This window comes from Callorhinchus milii, unplaced genomic scaffold, assembly GCF_018977255.1.
Source record: "Callorhinchus milii isolate IMCB2004 unplaced genomic scaffold, IMCB_Cmil_1.0 Scaffold8, whole genome shotgun sequence".
Lineage (NCBI taxonomy): Eukaryota > Metazoa > Chordata > Chondrichthyes > Chimaeriformes > Callorhinchidae > Callorhinchus > Callorhinchus milii.
The window spans coordinates 10,318,624-10,344,519 of NW_024704749.1; the positions used below are offsets into that span (position 1 = coordinate 10,318,624).

At 48.1% G+C, this 25,896-nt stretch overlaps 2 protein-coding genes across 2 annotated transcripts in view; one reads left to right on the forward strand and one right to left on the reverse strand.

Annotated features, from left to right (window-relative positions):
• The first annotated feature begins 12,142 nt into the window (after positions 1 to 12,142).
• On the forward strand, positions 12,143 to 13,698 carry LOC103184087. Its single transcript, XM_042337651.1, has 3 exons — positions 12,143 to 12,150; positions 12,330 to 12,483; positions 12,811 to 13,698. The coding sequence occupies exons 2-3, from the start codon at positions 12,371 to 12,373 to the stop codon at positions 13,505 to 13,507; spliced, it is 810 nt and encodes a 269-aa protein (XP_042193585.1). The 5' UTR covers positions 12,143 to 12,150; positions 12,330 to 12,370; the 3' UTR covers positions 13,508 to 13,698.
• An 11,316-nt stretch (positions 13,699 to 25,014) lies between these two features.
• The window catches only part of LOC103184086 (rabphilin-3A), a 35,897-nt gene continuing 35,015 nt past the window's right edge, over positions 25,015 to 25,896 (reverse strand). The window contains exon 21 of the mRNA XM_042337387.1: positions 25,015 to 25,530. Coding sequence (XP_042193321.1) covers positions 25,400 to 25,530 — 131 coding nt within the window. The 3' untranslated portion in view covers positions 25,015 to 25,399. The remainder of the gene's footprint in view (positions 25,531 to 25,896) is intronic.

Sequence of the window (25,896 nt, forward strand, 5' to 3'; positions counted from 1 at the left end):
CATGCTTACAGGCACCTCCTTACCCACACCGCCCCCACCACCCACCAATCACTTATTCTATGTGAAGGGCCCCTTTTAAAGGATGGAGTGACCACATTATTATTTTTTTTGGAGGGAGTATTACCCTTATTCTAATTAATTATAATATAATTGTAGACTAGATGATTGTTAATATTGGATCGGGATCTTATATCAATAGGAATTGCTCGCAGTTCAGGGAACTGTTCAAAGGCATGGAATGAAATATTATGCAAATATTATTTATGTAACCCTTAATCCAGCAACTGGTGTTGAGTTTCCCTTTCTGCGCTTAGTTGAAGGAAGCTCACTTTGCAATCCAGTACACAAACTCTGGTTTACATTCTATCAGAACTGAGATAACATTTATAAAATGCAAGCTTAAGTTTACGAGTCCGGCTGACTGCTTTGCAATAATTTCTGGGAGCCTTTGTGTTTCTCCACTGAATGCTTAGTCTACATTTTTAGAGAATCCAACTGCTCCATCCGTGCATATAAAGACTTGTGAGATATTCAGTGCTCAACAATCTTCCAAAAGCAGTTTTTGACTTCAGCAATCACTTTACAATCAGCACCACTGGGTTTATTTTCAAACTGTGACACTGATACTTTTATTTCGTCCGCAAAATATACAGTCACTTCATAGTGTACTCTGTGAAGCGCTTTCACGATATGATAAGGTGCCATATCGAATGCAAGGCTTATTATTATTATTATTATTGTACAGACGTGTTTACAAGGGATCACGGGAATAGCTAAACGAAAAAAGACCAAGGTCCATCCAGGCCATTGACCTGAAACATTAACTCACTTTCCTCTCTCCATAGATGCTGCCTGACCTGCTGACAGTTTCCAGTGACTTCTGTTTTTATTACAATAATGGGGCTGTTGGTAGCAATTCATTCTGTATGGACTAGTCTACCATCACAGTGGAAAGCTTTGCGAACCTTAGATCCAAAGTTGCCTATTTCTTCCGCTTGTTATGTCTCAAATTACCCAAAATATTATTTTCCAAAACAAATCCAGCTAATTTTTATTGGAATGAATCAACACTTCCTGCTTCCACCGGCTCCCTAGGGAACCTGTTCCGTAGATTTACCAGTCTCTCACCGAAATAGCGTTTCCACAGATTGGGTTTGAACGTACCCACCTTCAATCCCAGTTTAAAAGGAAGCTGGAACTTCACACGAGGAAAAAAGGAATAAAAGTGTCTGGAAGGGAGTAATGAGTGGGTGGAGACCTGTGAGGAGAACTAACGCCGGCAACGGGCTGGTTGGCCCACTCCAATACTCAGGCAAGTGTGGGTTTTGTCACCCAGTCGAACCAGTTTGTTTGGGAGTCATTGATGAACAGATTGTGAGAGGAGAAATACAGTATTTACATAGGACACAACGCACGTTGAAACATCAAATAACAATGGAAATTTGATGAAAAACAACTGAGTTGTTCCACAGAAACGCAGGCGAAGACCCCATTACAGATCGATTCAACTGGAAAATAAGGATTGCTTTGCCAACAAATGAATGGTCACCACCTTTGACAGAAGTTACATGCGAGATGTTGCACTATTGCATTCAAGCGCCAGCTGCATTTGACTTCAATTGCGCACAGCAGTGTCCCCACTCGTGGATTGAGTGATCAAATTATTATTTTTTTGGGGGGCGGGGGGGGGGGGTGGGAAGGATTATCACCCTTATTGCAATTAATTATAATATTATAATACAATTATTTAATTTTCTCATATTTATAATTCTATGCTGCAGTTATTTATAACAATATAATAATAATAATAATAATCCTTGCATTTGATATAGCGCTTTTCACGTCGGGAGGATGTCCCAAAGCGCTTCACAGAACACACTGTAAATAATAATAATAATAATAATAATCCTTGCATTTGATATAGCGCTTTTCACGTCGGGAGGACGTCCCAAAGCGCTTCACAGAGTACACTGTAAAGTGAATTGACTGTATATTTGTGGGCAAACGCGGCAGCCAATTGCGCACAGCAATGTCCCACAAACAGTCATGGATTCAAAATGACCAATTTATTATTGTTTTGTTTTTTTGGAGGGATTATTATTGGGCGTATGGAGTAAGGAAACTTGCCCAAGGTTTCGCCCTGCCGGGAATCGAACCCAGATCTCTCACTTGCAAAGCGAGTGCTCTAACCACTGAGCTACAGGACTCCATATATAATTATAGATCACATTAATTTAGATTATTATTAATATCAAACGACATCGAACGATATCAAATGCAAAGGCTGTTCGTATGCCGCGCGGTCAAAAGAAGGCACAGTGGCCTGATCCGGATAATGCAAATGTGTCTCCTTGGGGCTGAACTGGTTACGCGTCAAACCCGCTTCCCTCCCCCTCTAACGACTTTCTAAACCCGTGTTAAGCTTTCACCATCCAAGTGTAAATATTTACAGCTCATGGCTCCATAGTGCACAACCTGTGAAGACATTGGTATTGTCTTGCTCTCTGTATTGTGCCTTCAGGACTTTGCTGCTCACAGTGTAATGTTCCAGCGCAGTGCTGGGGGGGGAACCATTGCATTGTCTGCTCCCCGTTGAGGGCGGACATGAAAAGATCTCCATTCAAAAAAAAAAAACACGATAATAATAATTTGGCCACTCACTCGATCCACGGCTGCTTGCGGGGACGCCCCTGGGCGCAATTGGCCGCCGCGTTTCGCCCACAAACCACACAGTCACTACACTTTACAGCACGTCCCGCGAAGCGCTTTGAGACGCCTCGAAGATGTGACAAGGCGCTGGATCAAATGCAAGGATTATTATCATTTATTATCATTTGTCCATTTGTTCCCTTCCTGCTTCCAAGTCCATTGACCCCCACCATCTATCCCGAACAGTTAAATTCACCCGCATTAAATTACGCACCCCCCCCATCGCATCAGTCCTCGCCAGGCTCCCCCTCGCAGACTCCCCCTCACAGAGCAGATCAATTTTAAGATCCTCTCACCCGTCTGCACACCCCTTCACCCCCTGGCACCTCCCTACCTTTCCGACCTCCTCTCTCCTCCGCTGCCTCCGCTTGGCTGGCTCTGGCCTCCTGCTCGCCCCTCGAGCCCTCCGCTCCACCGTCAGTGGCCGCGCTTTAAGCCACTACGCCCCAAAGCTTTGGAACTCTCCCCCCACCCCCAATCCCTCCTTCCCCTCTTTTAGATCACGACTAAAGATCTTCTCCTTAGACCGTGCTTACAGTCACCTCCTCCCTCTCCCCCGGCTCGGGGGTCGGGCTCCACCAGTGCTAAGCGCTCCCGAGACCCTGCCCTCCGTGAAGGGCACCATATAAATGCAAGTTGTTGTTGTAGCTTGAAACGACATCGTAGCACTACCAGTTGCCCTGGCGCTACACTTCTCTCCACAATCAAATCGTGGTTAGGAAAGGGGAAGGAAAATATTAATTAAACTGCACAACAAACCCAATAATTAAAACAAGTGGTGATGTTCCATCTTGTATCAAAGCTCTGAAATGCTTTAGCAAGGACCTAACCACAGGGAAAACCAAATTCCACAGTCGTAGCTGCTCATTATCCAGATTAAATTGAATACATATCTAATTACCTCAGTGAAATATTGCAAGCAATGCAAAATTTGCAAATTAACACACTAACTGAGGCTTAGAGGGGGATTAGGTATATCAGGGAGTGGTTAGGGAACGCCCTAGTAGAGTGATGGGAAGACAACAAGAGGAACACTGTTGAGATTACGAGAAACCGAGCAATAACTTTGGATTTTTTAAAATTTAATTACTACTCATAAAAATCGTTATTAATGCGTTTCACCCACAAAATTCACAGTCAATTCATTTTACAGTATATTCTGTGAAGCGCTTTGAGGCGTCTCTCAATGATGAGATAAGGCACTATATTAAATGCAAGGATTATTATTATTATTACTACAGGAAAGGAGCACAGTCAGAACTACTTATTAAAATTTGGAAGAGCAAAATTTGGAAGAATAACAAATAGAAAGAGGGAAAGACACAACCAGAGACACCCAGAAAAGGTACTGATAGTGCGAGAAGCACATAGATGAATGTGAGAGTTATTATCTAACAGATGAGCCCTTTTCAAATATTCTGTGTGTAAAAGGTCCTCCTTAGACAATATAAGAGTGATATTCACGTTGAGAATAAATGTGGTAATCAAGAGCTGTTGAGCGGAAGAAACAACAGCGTGAAAGAGGCAAAGCTGCTTTAAATCAATGAAGAAGTGAGAGTTTAATGCGAGATGAAAGGATAGCAAGGCCACGAATGTGAATGTGCCACTGAAATTCTGGTGAAGGCAAAGAATTTACTGTTGCATCATCATAGACACAACACCAAAGTCACAAGACTCATAGCACAGTCCAAAGATTTGTACTATAGTTCCAAAGCAGTTACAGAGGGCCCTGTAATTCATTGATTACAACAGTGATATATATATATATTTACCCAACTCATTTCTGTAGAAGAGGTCAGTTTAACCCAAAGCCCCCCCAAAAAAGCTAGAAAGGAGTTCAACACTCCGCTAATTAATTCACTGACCTACAGGAAGGCGGATTCAATGTTAAAGCAAGTCGTAGATCACTCAGTTTGCATATTTTACCAAGAAAATTTCCGATTCTTATCAACTGCTACGATGGTGACCATATGTTTCTCCACGCACACAAAAAAAACAATTGCCAAGCTAACATTTTTCTAAAATTATAATAGTATTTAAAGAAAATTAACCGGCTGCCAGGTTTCGACGCAAAATACACAAGCCATTCCGCTTTGCAATACATTCTGTGAAGCGCTTTGCGACGTCTCAACAATGCGATGAGGCGCTATGTCAAATGCAAGGATTATTATCATCTTTATTACTATTAACAACTTCAGTGACTGAGCTGTTACCTGGGACTCGGTTTCTATTTTCTAACGAGGGTGTTTTGTAAGGTGGTGGGGAGGGGGTAAGAGGACTCTGTGGAGACCCGGTACAATGTGATTTAGTTGCTACGAACTGGACCAGGCACCTTCAGTGAACTAGAGCCCAAGTTCCTATTTAACTTGAAAAGTTTCTTGGCAAGAGTCTGGGGAAAGTTTAGAACAGTTATTCATTTATACATGAACGATAGTGAGCTGTATTCGTGAACGATTGATTGAACATAGATTTTATGCTTCCAGTAAGACAATGAATGCTCAACACTCCGGCTGAGTCATCAGTTGGGACCATACATTTAATACGACTTTTGCAAAGTATGAGTTATATCAAACTTGCCTACAATATACCCTCTCCCACTGCACCTGGTCACCTCCCCCTCCGCCCTCCACTCTCTGCCTTACTCCCCACAACACCACCCAACCCACCGCTCCAATATGGTCTCCACTATCAGTTAGATGGAGTTGAGCGGAGTCCTGTAGCAGTTAGCAGTTAGAGCGCTCGCTTAGCAAACGAGAGGACCCTGGTTCGATTCCTGGGTGGTGCAAAGCCTTAGGGAAGTTTCCGTACTCCACACACAAGAGCCTCTGTTTACTTCATTGGCTGCCGCATTTTGTCTTCTTGTGTCTCGTTGTCCATGTATAAATCGCCTTTCACGTCGGGAGGACAGCCCAAGGCACTGAGCAGTCAGTGTTTCGGACCCGAGCTGGGGTTGGGATTAGGGAGGGTGGAGGGCAACTTGGGGGAGGGGGGAGGGCGGGGAAGCAGGGTGCTTGAAAGCACGGTCGAAGAGGAGGGTCTTGAGATGGCTTTTGAAAGAGGCAAGGGGGAGGACTTCCAATCGGGGACCAAATCCGCACACGATACGATCCCATTACGCAACATAAAACAGCTAAAATTTCACAACCGTAGGAGGTCCGCGTTTTTTTTTAAAAAAAACCCAGAACCGCTTTCATTCGAATCGGCTTAACCCGAACCCTAAGTAATTCGGTCACTCAGTCCGCGGCTATCTGTGGGACGCTGCTGGGTGCAATTGGCTAGCTGCGTTCTACCCCGCTCACCCGAACCGAACGCACAGTCGATTCGATTTGCGGTCTCAGCGACACGACACGGCACTACAGCAAGCGCGAGAGTTTATTAATATTATGCCTCGAACACACGCGGAGAGGCGCGGAAGTAACGGGCGCCCGACTTGCTTTGTGGCGCCAGTTTCGCGGCAGATTTTTCCACTCCGGCTGAACTCGCAAGAGTACCGCCAAGGGAGGCGAACGTTTCGCGAAGCGGCATTCTCCACCGGACGCGCAGTCCCCCGTCACCAGTGACGACAGACACGTAGCCCAGGAAATCACCCTGATCGGAGGGGTTCGTTTCCAGCCACAGTTTGCATTTAAAAAATCGGCACGAATCCGGAGCCAGCCGCATGGGACATCAAACGCACACTTGGTAGCAGACTTCCAAGTCTATGTTACACCATATTATTATTATTATTATTATATAACGCCTTCAAATCAAGCTCAGAACAGCATCAAAAGGACTGGCTGACTTAACAGCTGTGCAAACACCTTCTCTGGCCTGCGAGCATTAAAAACACCACCGGCCTTTTATTTTAAAACCGTTTTCATTATATATATGTATACGTGTGAGAGAGAGAGAGAGAGAGAGCCCAAATACTATCACAGACCGACTCCAGCATCTGATAGAGAGAGATTGGGAACCAATTTGTGTTCATTTCATATTTGTGGGGAACTCTCCGCACCTTTTGCCACATCCGACCAGAATTGCTGACACACCTGCGCCTGTGCCGATTCCTGTTGGGCTCGATTCTAAATGCAATGGTTCTCACAGCCGCTCAGTTTTGCACCGGGATAATAATTCATAATAATTAATAATGATAATAATCCTTGCCATCTGATACAGCGCCTTATCACGTCGTTGGGCCTTTTTCCAGGGAATACTGTAAAGTGGAGTGACTGTGTGTTTTGTGGGCGAATGGTAGCAGCAAGAGGGAGGATTCGCTGATCCTTTTCTCTCTCCACATGTCTCCTTGGCCAGTCCGTCTGTCTGTCTGTCTGGGTATCTGCTTGCCTGTCTGTGTGCTTACTTATCTGTCTATCTCCCTCTCTGTCTGTGTGTCTCTCTGTCTCCCTGTCTGAATGTCTGTTTGTCTGTCTCCCTGTCTGTCTCTCTCTGTCTCTGTCTCCCTGTCTGTCTCCCTGTCTGTCTCTCTCTGTCTCCCTGTCTGTGTCTCTCTGTCTCCCTGTCTGTGTGTCTCTCCCTGTCTGTCTCCCTGTCTGTGTGTCTCTCCCTGTCTGTCTCCCTGTCTGTGTGTCTCCCCCTGTCTGTCTCCCTGTCTGTCTCCCCCCAGAGCTCGGGTCACTCACCTCCCCCGCTCCTGTAGCACAGGTACGGGAACCTCCACACGTTGCCGAGCCCCACCGCGTACCCCACACAGGCCAACGTGAACTCCAGCCGCCGGTTCCACCTCCCTCTGCCCCCGGGGGCTGCGGGGCCGGGGTGGGGGGAACAGCCGCCTTTGCCTCCGAGCTGCTGCTGCTCTTCTTCCTCCTCCTCCTTCAGGGCCATTTTCTCCTTCTCCGGGATATCCCCAGTGTCCCGGGCGCAAAGGTCCATGAGGCTGGGGTGGGGGGGGGGGTTGGTGAGGCTGGGGGTGGGGGGTTGGGTTGGTGGGGGTGAAGCTGGGGGTGGGGGGGGTTGGTGGGGGGGGTGAAGCTGGGGGTGGGGGGGGTGAAGCTGGGGGTGGGGTGAAGCTGGGGGTGGGGGGGATTGGTGGGGGGGAGGGTCGGTGGTGGGGGGAGGGTCGGTGGGGGGGGTGAAGCTGGGGGTGGGGGGAGGGTTGGTGGGGGGGGTGAAGCTGGGGGTGGGGGGGAGGGTTGGTGGGGGGGGTGAAGCTGGGGGTGGGGGGGGGGGTGAAGCTGGGGGTGGGGGGGGTGAAGCTGGGGGGGTTGGTGGGGGGGAAGGTCGGTGGGGGGGGGGTGAAGCTGGGGGGGGGGGTTGGTGGGGGGGGGGTGGTGGGGGGGGGTGAAGCTGGGGGGGGGGGTGAAGCTGGGGGTCAGTCCGGGCTGAGAGCAGTGAGAGGCGGTCACTGTATCCCCCGCACTTCCCGCGACAATGTGTCCCTTTTACGCGATACAATGTGTCCCTTTACCGCTCCTCCGCGACAATGTGTCCCCGTCACACACTACACACTCCCTCCACCTCTCTCTCTCTCTCTCTCCTCCACACAACACACTCTTCTTCTTCTTCTTCTTCTCCTTTTATTCATTCGTTTCATTCATTCATTCCCACTCCCTCAACCGACCCCTCCCTTCCCCCGGGATCTCCAACTCGCATTATAACTCGCTCTTTCTCTCTCTCTCTCTCTCTCTCCCTCCCTCCCTCCTCCCTCTTTTTTTTCTTTTTCTTTATGTATTTACATAACTTGTAAACCTCCCAACACGTGTCTCTCCCCCTCCCGCCCCTCCCTCTGCTGTTTCCACTGTTGAATAACTCGAGCTTGTGTGTGGGGGTGGGTGGGCGGGGGTGTGTGTGTGTGTGGGGGAGGTGTGTGGGGGTGTGGGGTGGGTGTGTGTGTGGGGGGGTGAGTGGGGATGTGTGTGTGTGTGTGTGTGTGGGGTGTGTGTGTGGGGGGGGGTGAGTGGGGATGTGGGTGTGTGTGTGTGTGTGTGGGGTGGGGGGTGTTGTGTATGTGGGTGTGTGGGGTGTGTGTGGGGGGGTGGGAGTGTGTGGGGGGTGTGTGTATGTGGGGGGGGTTGTGAGTGGGGATGTGTGTGTGGGGGTGTGTGGTGTGTGTGGGGTGTGTGTGTGTGGGGGGGTGTGGGGGGTGTGTGTATGTGGGGGGTGTGGGGTGTGTGTGTGTGTGGGGGGGGGGGGGGTGGGGCGGTGTGTACAGGGGGTGGAGAGTGTTTACTGCCGTTACCGCTTAAGGTGATAAGACTTTCGCATCAACAAGTCATCTCAATTCCTCTTTCCGCCATCCCTGACCACTAATAATCCTTGTGTTTTGACACAACGCCCGATCACGTCGTGGCCACGTCTCAAAGCGCTTCACGGAATATACTGCAGCGTGTAGTGACCGTGTGTTTCGTGGACGAAACGCGGCGCCAGCCAATCGCGCCCAGCGACGTCCCCGCAAACAGTCGTGGATTGAGTCACCGAATTATGATCGGGTTTTTTTTTTGGAAGGGTTTATTACCCCCGGAAAAGCGACCCTGCTTACTGCTGGGAAAACTGAGGCGTGTGGAGTAAGGAAATTTGCATTTCCTTTGTCGGGAGTCCTGTAGGGTTAGTGGTCCTGTAGACTCGTGTTCGATTCCCGGGGTGGGGGCAAAACCTTACGCAAGTTTCTTTACTCCGCGCTCCTCTGGTTGTATTGCATGTCGTGTTACTAATTGCGGATTTGCAGAACTTTAGCAACAGTGACTTGCCAGTGGATATAAATAGAGGAAACAGCTGACTGTCTCATACCACCTACAAACAACCCTCAGGAGAGTGCGCGCAGATCAATCAATGGTGTGTTTCTGGCTCCACCCCCAGACCTCTCCGAACTCCTAACTCCTTACCATTCTGTTCGCTCCCTCCGCTCAGCGGGCTCCGGCCCGCCTCGCTCGCCCCACTATCGGGGGATGTGAGCCTTCCGCTACTCTGCCCCTCCCCACCTTCTGGAACTCCATCCCGCAGTCCCTCCGTCTCGCCCCCTCCCTCGCCTCCTTCAAGACCCACTTCAAGTCCCTCCTCTGCGACCGTGCTTTTGATCGCCCGGCTTCCCCCTCTGCCCTCCCCGACCCTCAGCTCGGGGTCCGTAACTCTGTCCAGCGCCTTGGGACGTCCTTCGATACGAGGCAGGGCTCTCGCGCGTGATCAAGCAGACACGAGGAAGGAGCGATAGCACTGCCTAATTATTTAGTCCAATTGAAAACGGAACCAGACGCACAAAGTATTTCCTGCTTCTCGAAATGTACACTTCATGACGTCGAGAAGACGTGAAAGCGCTACATCAAATGCGAGGATTATTATTATTATTATTATTATTATTATTATTTAATAATAATAATAATAATCCTTGCATTTGATATAGCGCTTTTCACGTCGGGAGGACGTCCCAAAGCGCTTCACAGAATATACTGTAAAGTGAGTTGACTGTATATTTGTGGGCGAACGCGGCAGCCAATTGCGCACAGCAATGTCCCACAAACAGTCGTAGATTGAAAATGACCAATTTATTATTGTTTTTGGTTTTGGAGGGATTATTATTAGGCTCTGTGTGGGGTAAGGAAACTTGCCCAAGGTTTCGCCCTCTGCCTGGAATTGAACTCAGGTCTCTCACTTGCAAAGCGAGTGCTCTAACCACTGAGCCACAGGACTCCACAAATATGATATGACCTGCACCCTGCCCGCCCCACCATCAGACTCTCTGCCCCCACTCTTTGGAACTCCATCCCACAGTCCCTCCGCCTCGCCACCCCCCCTCCTTTGCCTCCTTCGAGGCCTGTCTCAAGACCCTCCTCTTCGATCAACCGAGCCTTCAGTCACCCTTTGCCTCCGGCCTTTGGAACTACGCTCAACAGTAAACCACTGTAAAGTCCTGCAAAGCACTTTGAGATATCCCCTCAGGGTGAAAGGCGTTGGGTCAGATGTAGGGATTATAGTTTGTGTCACTCAATTTGGTCACTCAATCCACCACTGTTTGTGGGACACTTCTTTGCGCAATTTGCTGCTGGCTTTGGCCCCCAAAATACTGTGTACGGTCACTACACTTTGCAGTATATCCTGTGAAGCGCTTTAAGACGTCTCGAAGACGGGCTGCAGCTTGGCGTGTGTGGGTGTATGAGTAGGCAGTATCAGCGAGACCTGTGCTGCTAATTTGTGTGTGTGGGGGGGGGAAGCTGGGGTGTAAAACAGGCTGTGAGGGGCTGTGACTGAGGTTTCACACATCAGAAGTAAAGCTCGGTGTGGTTTGACAGATTGGACACATGGATCCTGAGAGTGTGAGGGCTCAAAGTCACTCTCACAACCAAAGCTCTCTCACAAGGTCATAAATTCACCCCATCGGTCTGGATGAAGACGCCTCTTCAGCCTCCAAAACACCTGCCCGACTGTCCATCCCCCCCATCGCAGCTCTCAGGGTCTGTGTGTCTGTGTGTCTGAGCTGTCAAACCACATGAGCTTTTCCCCCCGATTCACTCGCCCCGTCCTGTGACAGTGTGAAACTTCAGTCACAGCCCCTCACACCCTCCTTAACACCCCAACTTTTCCCAATTTAGCAGCTCAGCTCTCTAATACTGCCGACATTTACACACTCATCCACGCCAGGCTGCAGCCCAGGGCTCCCAGACACGCTGACACACATGTAGTCTCTCTCATTCTCACACACACACACACACACCATAATCCCTACCTCTGACCCAGCACCTTTCACTCAGACAGGACGTCTCAAAGTACTTCCCAGGACTCGCTGGAAAGTGTAGTGACTGTGTGTTTAACGCGGCAACCGTCGTTTGCGGACAGCGACATCCCCTCAAGCAAGTAGTTTTATCGATCGACAGGGACAGTGGGAGAGAGAGAGAGAGAGAGCGAGAGAGAGCGATAGAGTAAGAGAGAAACTCCTTTCTCTTTTCCCGACAGTGTCCTGGAAAATCTTTAAAATCTCCCCGGTTCGGGGAGAGAGGTTCAATATCCCTGACAACGCATTGCTCCCTCCCACCAGCGCTGTGCTGGAAAGTTAGCCTGGACTGTGAGCTCAATTCCCAACCCTCCCTCCCTCCCTCCCCCCAATGGGGGCTCGAACCCACAACCTTTGCTGATCAGGCATCAGCTGGAATACTGTGTCCAATTCTGGGCCCCACATTCGGGAAGGATATCAAGGCCTTGGAGAGGTTGCGGAGGAGAATCACCAGAACGATACCAGGGATGAGGACCACGGTTATACGGGGAGACTGAGATTATTCTCCTTGGAGCAGAGAAGGTTGAGGGGAGATTTAATCGAGGTGTTTCAAAATTATGAGGGGGTTTCGAGAAGGGCAGATGGGGGAGAAACTGAGAGGGACTGAGCTGAGACAAGAGGGTGGGGGTTGGGGGCTGTCTGTCAAGCTCAGGATTTCCTGAGTGACGTGAGTGTAACAGGAGGGGGCGTTAGAATCATTATAAATTGAGCGCGGTGTGGAGCTCACAGCACAGGGTGCGGAGGTGCGTGCGTCTGTCTGCGTGTCTCGGCTTTCGAAACCCGCAGCCGTCGAACCCTCTCGGACGTTCAATGAGAGCCGTCGCCGCTCCCATCGCACGCCCGACTCCGAGCTACGCAGCGTCTCGCGCACGCACGCCTCGCCCCTGTTAATAGGGTTTTCTGATTTCTCTTGTCTCCTCAGGGGCAGTGGGAGTGTGGAGGTGGGGTGTGGGGGGGGTTTCCATGTGGAAAACGTCTCCGAAAATGGACCTTCTCCCAGTTTTGTTTCTGATCCTCCCGGTGACCGTTCACTCGGCTGTTCTATCAGAATCGGTCCTCGCGCATGTCATCGCCAGGTAAGCTCCTTTGTGGTGGTGGTGGTGGGCCGTGAGCGCTAGTGCGGACACGATGCGGAGAGAGAGAGAGAGAGAGACCAGGAGAATGAGGTTAGAGTCGAGAGATCCGGTGTGGGGGGAGTGACCTCTAGCATGGACACGATGGAGAAAGAGAGAGAGAGAGAAAGAGAGAGCACAGGGGATTGGGGTTTGAGTAAGTATCTCCAAAAACCATCTCGAGGCAGTGGAGACACAAGGTGGTTGGTTGCGAGGGATGAGACGTGATGAATGTTTCTCTGTTGACCCGCCACCCCCCCCCCCTCTCTCTCCCTCTGTCTGTCCCAATAGGTTTGAGAAGGAAGCGAAAGCCAACAAGGTGACTCAGGAAGGGAACTTTGCTGTATTAATGGTCCTCTCTGCGCCCCAGTGCCTGGGGGAGCGTCCCCTGGAGTTCATACCCAACAAGCCGGCCGAGAAGGGGAGAGAGTCCGACCCCATCATCTCCGAAAAGGCCGAGATCTTCCTGGCGGACCCCGAGGCCAACTACGTGGCTGTGTACCCTACGGGGGCTATGCAGAGCGCAGAGAGCAAGCTGCTATACCCACCCCAGGGGGAGGGCAAGGGCCGGGCCAGCGTGGCCATGAGGCTGGAGGAGCTTCTCCGAGCTCGGGGGTTCGAGTTGGGCTGCGTCCTGCTGTTCTCCCGGCGTCTGCCCAGCGCCCCGGCATGCGAGCACGGCGACACCTCGTGCGGGGTGGCCCCCGGCCTCCGCCACGCGCCCTTCGTCACGGCCTGGGCCGGGGAGCACGTGGGCCGGTACATGGCCTACGGCTCGGTGCGTCACGCCAAGCTGGAGCCCGAGGAGGCCAAGGCGGAGCTGGAGAGGGTCTCCCGGGAGCACTTCCATGTGAGGAGATGCGAGCTGCAGGATGAGGTGGCCGGCCGGTGCCAGGTCTGCTATGCTCCGGACTTCTGCGTCCGCTTCTCTTCCGCTCTTCGGGTGAGGATCCCGGGCAGGGCAGGGAAAGAGGCCAGAGTTTTCTAAACTGCCCTCCAGCTCGGTTCCCCAGTCGTAATCTCCTGCGTCGCTCTTCCCTCCAGCTTTCCGCAGCTTCAGTCCGTCTCTAACCCTGACCCGGGGGGTGTGGATGGACAGTTTAGAGGGAGCTTCACTCTGACTCTATACTTGATTATTATTATTACGCAAGCGTCACATAATAATAATAATAATCCTTGCACTCGATATAGCGCCTGATCACGTCTTCGAGACGTTCAAAAGCCCTTTACAGAATATGCAGTAAGTGAAGTGACTGCGTATTTTGTGGGCGAAACGGGGCAGCCAATTTGCGCCCGGCAGCGTCCCCCACAAACTGCCGTGGGATTATTATTCATGCGATTTGTTGTATTCTGCAGGTGACTGGTCGATAATAAAGTGTCAACCATTTATTCAGCTTTGAACATGCGTCTGCGTCTAATTCCTTCACACTTCACTCCCAGCGCAGTGTGTGTGTTTGAGGGGTTCATTCTGCTGTGTGTGTGTGTGTGTGTGTGTGTATGAGAGAGATGGTGTATGTGTGTCTGTGCGCTTCACTGATAAGGGCGACACCTTAGGCAAGTTTCCTTGCTCTACCAACAAGCCTCTGCTTGCCCAGCAATGAGTAGTTAGTTGTCAGTCAATTGCTGGATCACGTTTCTAAAGGGTAATAATCCCTAAAAAAAACCAAATAAAAAGAAGAATTTGGTACTCAATCCACGGCTGTTTGCAATTGGCTGCCGCATTTCTCCCACAAAATATAGTCACTATACTTTATAGTAATATACTACTCTTTCTGATCTATATTGATGATCTGGACCTGGATACTGGGAGCACAATTTCCAAATTTGCAGACGATACTAAGCTAGGGAAAGTAGTAATTGGTGAGGAGGATCGCACCAGACTCCCAAGAGGATTTAGACAGATGGGTAAAATGGGTGGAAACGTGGCAGATGAGATTTAATGTGGAGAAAAGCAAAGTGTTGCATTTTGGTAGGAAGAATGAGGAGAGGCGGTATAAGCTGGAGCGTACAATCTTAAAGGGGGCAAATGAACAGAGAGACCTGGGGGTCCACATAAGCAAATCTCTGAAGGTGGCAGGACAGGCAGATAAAGCTGTTAAAAAAGCATACGGGTTACTAGGCTTTATAAATAGGGGCATAGAATTCAAAAGCCAGGAGGTTATGTTGAATATTTATAAAACGCTGGTTAGGCCACAGTTGGAGACTGCGTTCAGTTCTGGGCATCACACTTTAGGAAAGATGTTAGAGCATTGGAGAGGGTGCAAAGGAGGTTTACCAGGATGGTACCAGGAATGAAGGACTTTAGTTATGAGGAGAGGTTAGCAAAACTAGGATTATTCTCCCGAGAGCAGAGAAGATTAAGAGGGGATTTAATAGAGGTTTTCAAGATCGTGAGAGGATTTGATAGGAAACTGTTTCCTCTGGCATGTGGGTCAGTAACCCGAGGACACCGATTATAAGATAGTTGTTAAATGAAACAGAGGGGAGGTTAGGAAAGATGTTTTCACCCAGCGAGGTGTTGGGATCTGGACTGCATTACCTGAAAGGGTAGTGGAAGCCGATTCAATAACAACTTTTAAGAGAGAAGTAGATGGGTATTTGGGGAGGACGGGATTGCAGGGCTATGGAGAGGAAGTGGGCCGGTGGGATTGAGTTGGAAGCTCTTTTTTTTTGGAGCCCGTGCAGACGCGATGGGCCGATGGCCTCTTTCTGTGCTGTATGATTCTATGATATTCTTTGAAGAGCTTTGAGATGTCTCGAAGATGGGCTGCAACCTGGTGTGTGTGGGTATGTAAATGTGGGCAGTATTAGAGAGCTGAGCTGCTAGTCTAGGGGAAACTGGGGTGTTAAGCAGAGTGTGAGGAGCTGTGACTGAGGTTTCACACTGTCACAGGATAGCAGGAGTTGATGGGGAACAATGTGCAGTGTGGTTTGACAACTTATTTCTGGCCCTGACAGGGTGTAAAAGCTCGGAGCTTTTGATGTGAGCCGTAACGCTGAGCTCATGTGCTCAGGGTTTGTGTGTTCAAAGATTCCAACCGCACGCAGTGAGAGGTTTAATCCCACGTTTAGAGCGCTCGCTTCGCAAGCGAGAGGTCCCAGGTTCGATTCCCGGGCAGGTCAAGCCAAAACCTTAGGCAGGTTTCCTTACTCCACACGCCTCTGCTTGCCCAGCACTAAATAGGAACCTGGCTGTTAGTTGATTGGCAGATCCTTTTTCCAGGGCTAATAACCCCTTCGAAATATATATATTTTTAAATTTGGTCACTCAATCCACGACTGTGTGTGGGGACGCTGCTGGGCGCAATTGGCTGCCGCGTTTCGCCCACAAAATACGCAGTCGATTCACCTTTGAGACGTCTCGAAGAGTGGGGCTTGAACCCACAACCTGCCAACTCAGAGGCAAGAGTGGTCCCACAGCGCCACGCTAGAATAACACCAGCTTCGGTTACTGATTTAACTCATATTTGCCTTGAAAAGGATGAATGTACCTCTCCCCCGCCATAAAAAGAACAGATTAAACACTCTTATCAAAGTTAGTGTGAAACGCAGTGATCCGTAACCCGAAGTAATGCCCTTCACATTTCAGAAAATCGTAAAACCCCATGTGCAACGGCGCAACCTTTGACTGCAATTTTATCTTTGTTTCATAAACAAGTTGGGCACAGTTAAACATCTTTCCAAACTCGTCAGCATTGCTGTGTCCTGGATGCCAAATCACACGGGAAGCGTCCCAAATGTAATTTTTTATTTGAACCCTGACGAACCTCAGAAACTGTTTTGGTGAAAGAAATTCTTGTGATTTCCCCGGTCTAAGGTTCGAAACGAGGATTAAAAAATTTAGGCCAAGAAGCAATTGGTAATAATGATCCTCGCGTTCGATACAGCGACTTACCACGTCTCAAAGGCTACTCGAAGAGCTTCACACAGCACATTTGTAAAGTTGTATTTGTTTGGTGAAACATGGCAACCAATTGCGCACAGCAGTATCCTGCAAACAAAGTCAGGGGTTGAATGACCACATTTTTTTTATGAGATGGGGAGGAAGGGTGGGTCGGAGATGGAGGTAATTGTACACCATTTCTTAGAAGGTTTCTTAATTAAGAAACCGAGCCTGAGTGGTGATGGGTGGGCCCCATTTCTTTCCGAAGAGATTATTACCCTCTTGTCGATCACAAACAATTCTAAGAGTTCCTACTGCGCCCTTGGCAAACAGAGACTTGTGGAGTCAGGACTTTTGCCTGAATAATAACAATAATACCTGCATTTGAGATAACGCCTCATTACGTGGTTGATGACCAAAAGGGTGGCCTTAGGAGAACTTTGAAAGTCGGGGAGGTGGGGGTCAGGGGGAGTTAGCCAGTGTTAATTGAGCTGGAGGGGTAGTTAGGTTACAAGATTGCAAGAGATCCCAGGGATACAGTGGGGCGAGACGATGGAGGGATTAGAACGTGAGAACAAGGATCTGGAAGGTTGACCCACGTGGGGACTGGGGTGCCTTAGGAGGACGTGGGTGACACCCAGTAAACCAAACTTCAACGCAACGATTCAAACAAAAATGAGAGAGAAAAGTTTACTTTGACAAGGCAGCTCTACCTTTATATATCCGTCTTCTCCAGACTCTATTACTTCTCACCAGTCCCCAGCCTTATACTGGTGATTAATGATCACTTAGGGCTGGAACTCCAAACCAGCCCGACTGGAACCCACCTTTGTTTGGCCGTTTGATTGGGGCAGATTTTCACCTGGTCACACACACAAAAAAAACACAATACGCTCCTTTGTTAATAGCAATTTTAATACTCCTTGCGTTTGATATAGCGCCTGTCACATCGTCGAGACGTCTCAAAGCGCTTCACAGAATATACTGTGAAGTGGAGTGACTGTATTTTTGCGGGCAAAACGGGGCAGCCAATTGCACAAGGCAGTGTCCGACAAAGTTGTGGATTGAAGTGAATAATTTATTATTATTTTTGATGGAATTACCACCTCCAGAAAAGCGATCCACCAATCGACTCACCACCGGGTTCCTACTTACTGCGTGTGTGTGGAGTAAGGAAACTTGCCTTACATTTCGCCCTTCCCGGGAATCAAACCCAGGTCCTCTCGCTTGCGAGGCGAGCGCTCTAACCACTGAGCTACAGGACTCCACATAGTCTGGTGGAGCTGGTGTGGGAGAGGACATGAGCAGCAAGAGGACTGGATGGGTGGACTTGGCACATTGTTGAACTCACTTTGAACTCCGAAGCCCTTTTCTCTTTTGTGCTTCCAAAAACAAAACTGAGAGAAAAATGGCTTTGGTGTTAAAAGACTGTATTTTGACAAGATTTTCACAAATTCTGGACGCTCTAAAAATATATATCGTTAAGAGATTAAATCTAGACCCAGGTCCCTTGGCAAGAGAACCGGATGGGAGACGGGGAGAGATTTTTTTAAGCGACTTGTTACGATCTGGAAATGCATGGCCTGAAAGGCTGGTGGTAGCAGATTTGATAACAGCGTTCAAAAGAAAATTGGATATATACTTGAAAAGAAATAAAAATTGCAGGGCTATGGGGTACGAGCGGGGGAGTGGGACTATTTGGAAAGCTCTTTCAACGAGTTGGCATAGGCACACAATGGGATGAAGGTCATCCTTCTGTGCTGACAAAGAGTCTATGATTCGAGGTGAAGTTTCCACCCATCTGAGTCTAAATTTTGGTTTGTCTGGTAGTTCTTTGGGGATTACTTTGTGACACGCAAGAAGAAAACAGCGCATTTCCCTAGAGATGTTAGTTTTTTTTTCTACGCAAATCAGGGATGGAAAATTCCACTTACCAAATAGCCTGGGGCTAGTTAGTTCTGAGGAGGAAATAGTTTTCAGGATCAGCGCAACCCGTCCAACTTTGTTTCCTTTCTCTGCTCTCTTGGGCAATTTACTACAGTTCTTCTCTGACCAGCTGCTTGTTTGTACAAAAGTAGATTTTATTCACATTTTGGAATTCAATAGCAGCATGCAGGCACTTTGTTTATCTTTTATTGAATGTCACATCACGCAATTATCCCATTCAGTACACAGAGAAACAAAATTAATTCAAGGGAGAGCCCAGCAATGAGTGAGTGTCACCCTCAGCCCACAACCCACCCACCCCATGTTGGAATGGGATGCCCACTCTCTCCCTGGAGAGGTGCACCCTGCTTACCCAATTCCAAAGAGTATTAGGCGCAGGTTGGCAAGAGACCAACCAGCTAAACCCACATAGCTCGCCATTGATATCGTTGTCTGGCAAGCTTTCCTGCTGCTTGTCCAGCTTGTGACCACCCAACCCGTTAGGGCTTTGCCTTCCAGGGTTACCAGGGAACTGAGTGGCAGGATTCCCTGCCCCCAGTGACTGATCTGCCCTTCCAGGTCCCTCCAATGAGCCAGACTGGCAGTGCCCTGGAATACTGTGGACCTGCCTGGCTCAGGAACCAGACTACCGAGACCGCCACAGACGGCTGGCTCGATTCCCACATCCCGTGGCCAAGCAAGTCACCTTGGAGCCGGTTCAGCTCCAACGAGACCCCACTTACTTCCCCCTCAAAGAAGTCCCCTCCCACACCCCCCCACCCCCCACCCCTTGAAAGAGCAACTCTCATTATAACCACTTAAATCATCAGAGGAGACAGAGGAGTGTGTGGCATCACTTTATAATACATTGTCAGGCTGAAGTGGACAAACTTATATCTGCATGCACTGGAAGACAGCCTCAGTTTTGCAGGCACCTGAATACAAAATCGAATGTTTGTTGCTTGTGAAGTCCGTTTGAATGTAAATCCACTGTAAAATACCATGCAGATGCCAAGGTAACTAACTGATCAGCACCCCAATGACATGACCAACATGCTGCTTATATACAGAGCAAAGGGTCACACCGTACAGCTGACCCTTTCTCACTATCAACATTGGGGGCGGGATTTGATTTTAGCCCAAAGCAGGTACTAATACTGCTGGATATTAGCAATAAATGTAACTTGTCTTGAATGATTCCCACGCCCTCCTCCGTCCGCCCCTCCCTCCCCCCCAAAAAAGCCCCAAATTTAGCCTTCTATATAGCAACATGCACCTCCTAATCCCACAGGAGCAAGTAGATTTCAGATAGATGGACGGATGGATGGACAGAGGGTGAGGCGGAGAGAGGGGTACAGTGTGAGTGATGTTAACACAAGTCTGAGGGAAATCAATCAGAATTAAACCGGGGGCAAGAGTTCATGCATTACAATGACCGAGAGGAGAGAGTAATCCTACTGAAAGGAATTTCACTCTTGCAGCTGAAGACTCTTGTTTTCTTACCCACGACTTTAGTGATTCACATTGTCATAAACACATTCAAGTGGAAGGCTATGTGTTATGAACAGTGGGGGAAGCGAAGGTTGATCTGTTGTCAAGTTACCAGGGAACTGACTGCAGAAAAATAATAATACACCGTCAATCCACTTCACAGCATATCCTGTGAAGCCCTTTGAGACGTCTCAAAGACGTAATAAGGTGCTATATCGAACGCAAGGATTATTGTTTGAGTTTTTATTATTCCTTGCATTTGATATACCTCAAAGCCCTTCACAGCATTTACGGTAGAGTCGTGACTGTGCATTTTGTTAGCATATTAAACCCTTCACACGAAGCAAACGAGAGGCAAAACTATTTACGACTTGAGCCAAGCAATAAATCTCAATGGAGTTCCTGTGAGATTGGTTAGGATTTTATGTAAGCGCTAGGATTGAAGACGAGTGTCGCTATTTAAGTTTAGGTGAGTAGGAAAGGGGGAAATCTGCAAATCAGTGAGTGTGTGAATCTACATTACTATTGAATATCAATACCATCACACCAACCAATATTACTTAAGAATATAAGAATTGATAGATGAAAGAAGACCAAAGTCCATCTGGTTCGTCTGCCACCATCCTGGCAATCGCTTGCACATATCGTGTCCCAAACTATATACCGCATCTATCCCAAGATATTCTTTCCGAACAGAAATCTATCTCTTTTTCTTTCAAAAGAGTCAAACTTTTTGCTTCCACCGTCTGGTCTCCCGAGGGAGCCTGTTCTGATCATGTGCCCCTCGCTCACTGACATAGTGGAGCTGCAGGTTTGGTTTGACAAGTTATTACAAAGGTAGCACTAAAGATTTCGCCCCCACAATGTAAACGTAATGGATTTCTGGACCAGTGATACAATCGGGGCATCAGTGAGGATAGTGACATTGCTTTCTCACTGATATATCGAAGCGTTTTAATTTGCAAGATAGTGCTTACGCAGACCAGTACATGTCCAGCAGGCGATAGTGTCACATAAAAATTCATGAAGCCAAATAACAATGAAAATGAGGGTAGATCTGTCACTAGTTCAAACCTCCAGTGAGTAACAATAATAAAGCTTGCATTTGATATAGCCCCTTATCATGTCGTCGAGACGTCTCAAAGCGCTTCACGCAATATACAGTAAAGTGAATTGACCGTGTTACTTTGTGGGCGAAACGGGGCAGCCAATTGCGCACAGACAAAGCCAAGACCACAGGTAGTAAAGCAAGTAGTTCAACTGGAAGCTCCTGTCGAAACGTGGCAAGCCAGAATTCTGGAGAGAAATCTGGAAGACTTAACGTTATTCATCAGCTTTTCAAAGGTTTCAAGAGAGATTTCAATAAAGAAGGTTATTTGGTTCGCTTTTGTCCTTCTAGAATATCAACCCATTGTACCAGCCTTAATCTCCCTTCTTTAGTAATCCCTTCCACCTGTCGCGTTCCCACTCCATAAAATAATGACTTAGTTACTCCTAAAGTTACCGTCGAGTAACATTTTCCTTCTGACCAAACCTGCCTTCTGGGCTATTTCCTAACAGCAAGGAGACAATGGCTGACATGGTAAAACATCCAATTCAGACACCTTACATGCTTCAGACTGCTACATCAATACATAGTTATTACATGGTTATCGCTGTGATTAAATTGTGCTCGTCTGTTGGCGAGTGACTTTAATTTGTGTTCCCATAGACCAAAGGGTACCTCCACTTCCTCAAGTCAGTGTTAGGTTTGCTGACTGCTGTACGAGCTCTCTCCATCCAGCTTATATTTCCAACAGGCTCCAAGGTGACGTGACTGATTGCTGTCTTTCTGCACAATGACCGACCAAGCTCACATTTCTCACTTGTTGATCCTTTACCAGACAGCAGATGTGGACTCAGACAAAGGGCTTTGGTTAGTCGAACCACGCAATTTTCAACAAAGACAGACCTGGTAAAAGGGAGCATTTCCACGTGGCTCATTAATTTAAACAGTTGGTCACAAAGTAGTGACCTGATTTGAGTGGAGGTTTACTGACTGAGAGATGGATTGGGACTGAGGGTGAAGGCCGTGGATTGAACGTTGAGAGTTCCTGTCACAATTGCGCACAGCAGATATTGGCGAGCCATGAAACACAACCAACCAGGTTTGTGAACGGGGCAAATGACACCGAGATAAGGTTTTTAGCAATCGAGAGACAGCCGATGTTCTCTGTTCCAAGCAAATTGCTTGCGTAACTCTGACAAATCTAGTTAAATAAGTTCTTACGCAATCCATCCATGGACAGCAAAGCTTATTCTCACTTCTGTCAACTATTATTTGCTGGGGATGGAAATAATTTTGTACTCATTAAGGCAGTAATGTTCACGCTAGGAAATCCATTGCTGTGACCTTCACAGCACAAATTATACAGCAGGAAAAATCAAAACGTCCCCTGCTACGCTTCAACAAAATGCCTAAATCCCAACCCCTGAAAAGCTCGCCCTCTCCTACATAAGTTGCTCCAAATCACTTAATTCTGGAAGGTTTTGTACTGTGGGCATGTGCCTGCTCTGGAAGTGGGCAGAAATGATGTACCCCAGATGGGTTCTAAACCGGTGCCCGAACCAGCAAACAAATGATGTCTTCTGATTTGAATTCTATTCAAGAATGCCTCTGACTAAACCGAACTCTAACTGAGCTGAACTGACACCCAAATGAGCTTGGATTATTTCCGCACGTGTAGCAATTTCTTGCAGCGCGGAGGGCTTCCAATTGTCACAGACTGTCACGTCCCGAAGTGCTTCACAGAATATGCTGTAAAGTGTAGTAACTGTGTATTTTATGGCTACAGGACTCCATTTTTGTTTTCCGGCAAAAAAAAAGACTGGAACTCAAAGATCGCATGACTGAAAAAACCCGGCCTCATGCCGGCCTGCAGACTATTTTTTTTTCCCAAAGTGCATAGAAAGTGTGATCTAGTTCGGGGAACTTTTCCAACAACAAAGCACGTGGAAATGTTCAGACAACAAAGAAACAAATACAACATCAGATGCTATCCAGATCATCTGGCCCTAACGCCTCCCTCGCTGAGGTTAAGCCACTTTTTGGATTGAGCAAATGATTCCCTGAAGTGACAAGTCACTGTTTCCAGATATCTTTCTGTCCCACTCAATAGCTTGGAATCCAAAACAATTATTTCTGTGTAAAACCTGGAGGCAGATCATACACATAACAGGAAAAGCTACTGTATCCAAGCCACTGTCTCATCTCACAGGCTGTAAAGCAGATTAACTGTGCATTTTGTGGGCGAAACGCGATAGCCAATTGCACACAGCAGTGTCCCACAAACAGTATAGTGGCAGCTCAATTCAGCGTCTTTAACCCACTGTCTATCTGAAAACCCAAATGATGTTATTGCATCATTTTTAAACTGGATTTTTTTTAACGCATTTGTCCATATCAGCATTATAATGCCTAAAAACATCAACAACAACAACTTGCACTCATATAGCGCCATTCCAGGCAGACTAACTGTCCTAATAGGAGATTATCCACTGAATGCTGGTGTCTTCTCACCCTTTTTCTGGTGTTTTAGAGCAGTTGGTTACGGTGATTGCAGAACAGACCCTCCCTGGCACTGCCCACTAATCTGCCATTGTGCGCGGAGGGAAATGGTCTATTTCAGCTCGACACACCAGGAGGCGTTGGCTGAAAACCGTCTTACTTCCCGACCACCTCTAACCAACCGATCGACACAAAGCTAACAAGGATGCGGTTAATGGTCAAGGTATGACACTGAGGGACCGTAGATCAACCCCAGCAGGATTACGGTGGGAGCACGAGCCTCAGTGTCTGAAGCTGGTTGTCTGATGGTTGGAAGAGAAGCTGCTCAGTTCAGCAGAATTGAGCAAACACTGTACGAAGGGAAACCGTTTGTAATTCCTGCGGCTTAGCCGCTCAGCTCCAACTGTTTGAAGCAGCTCACAGCTCGAATGAGTTGCAATTAACTTGGTGGGTTTGCAGGGAATGCAGTGTGTATATGTCACCCAGTGGAAGACAGTCATGTTTGTGGTGCATAATAATAATAATAACCCTGCATTTGACACAGCGTCTCATCACGTCACTGAGACGTCTCAAAGCGCTTCACAGAATATACTGTAACGTGTAGTGACTGTGTATTTTGTGGGTGGATAACGTCTGTTGACAGGTCCCGGTCACAGAGTTGCTGTGGGTGACATTTTGGTTCCTGTCGCATGAGATTGATTGAAAGTCTTAAGGTCTTGCAGTTTGCGATGACCATGGGTTTTGGAAGTTAGCACCTAACAATTTACCCCCCAACGCCACCACCACCACCACCGAGCTGGTCGAAGAGGAGGGTCTTGAGATGGGCCTTGAAGGTGGCAAGGGGGGAGGGGGTTGGGGGTGAGGCAGAGGGACTGCGTGATGGATTTCCAGAGAGTGGCAGAAGGCCCGACCACCAACCAATGTGGTATTGGTTAACCAGCTTTGTAAGTTCAACAGAACGAGTTCCAGTTGCAAAAGTTAGTGCAGATCAGCGCAAAGATAGATCGCGTGGAACCAGCATGCGCTCTACCCGGGTACAGACAGGGTACCCTGTGGCAGCTGTATGCCAACACGATAGACGATGAGAAAGCTGGCATTATTTCTCCCACTCCTTTGCCCCAAGCCTGTGTCATTGGTGTCATTACATGTTGTCGTATCATTTGCAGCACAAAACAGTCTGTCAAACACTCCTTCAATAACATTGTGCCTGCCACGTCCTACATTACCTAATGGCTGGGTTTAAACTGCTGTGTGCCAGTCAATTGAACATGGTCCCAATGTGTTGCTAAGATAAGGTTGTGTGAATAGAGGGGAATGGAGTTCGAAGCAGCTTGGAGACACTGGACTGGGATGTCAAACAAGTGTAATTGTTTCGGGCGGAGTGGGGGGTGGGGGGGGGGGAGGCACAGCAATAATAATAATAATAGTTGAATTCGATATAGCGCCTCATCACATTGTTGAGACGTCTCAAAGCTCTTCGCAGAATATACTGTAAAGTGAATTGACTGCGTATTTTGTGGGCGAAAGGCGGTAGCCAATTGCGCACAGCAGCGTCCCACAAACAGTCGTGGATTGAGTGACCAAATTATTATTATTATTATTATTATTTTTAGAAGGGATTGTTACCCCCGGAAAGCGATATGCCAATCGCCTAACCGGCTTGTTCCTGCCTTACCACTTGATAAACCGAGGCATTTAGAGTTTCACTGACTCACCTCTGCCCGGAGCTGTCAACACAAAACTGGCAAAGCTTGATGTTTAATGCGATTTGCGCACCTCATGCACAATTCGCAATATAAGACGTGCATGCACAGGATCCCTGTTAAGCAATTTCTGATGATCTGTAGGCCTGGGAATGGAGTGCATTGGAAACAGTATTGCTTCACTTGCAGCAATATAAACCCAGGCTGAATGTACTTTAACATTAGAGAGAGATAGAGAGGGGGTGGGGGGATGGAGAGAAGAGAAAGGAGGGGAAAAAGGAAGTGGATTTGATAGATGAATGTTAATGCATAGGCTCCAGCTTGTGCAGATCAGTCACTGGGAATAGGGTTTGTATTGTGCAGTGTGTGCCAACGCTCAATCCTCTTATCCTTGTTCTTCAGACACTCGTACCAGTGCTTCAAGCACTCTCCTTTCGCAGTAATGCCCAGTATAATGCTGCCTGTTGCAAAGAGAGAACAGATAACAACAATAATAATCCTTGCATTTGGTAGAGCGCCTTATCACGTCGTTGAGACTTCTCAAAGCGCTTCACAGACTATAGTATAAAGTGAATTGACTCTATATTTTGTGGGCGAAATGCGGCAGCCAATTGCGCACAGGAGCGTCCCCACCAACAGTTGTGGATTGAGTGACTATATGATTTGTTTATTTGAGGGGATTATTATCGGGAATCGAACCCGAGGGCTGCAACCACTATGCTACCGGGACTCCCTGATGGGTTTCTGCAACGCGTCAAACACCTGGCCGACTAGAAAAAAAAGAACTTCTGCTAACACATATTTAGAAATAGACACGGCCCCTCCCT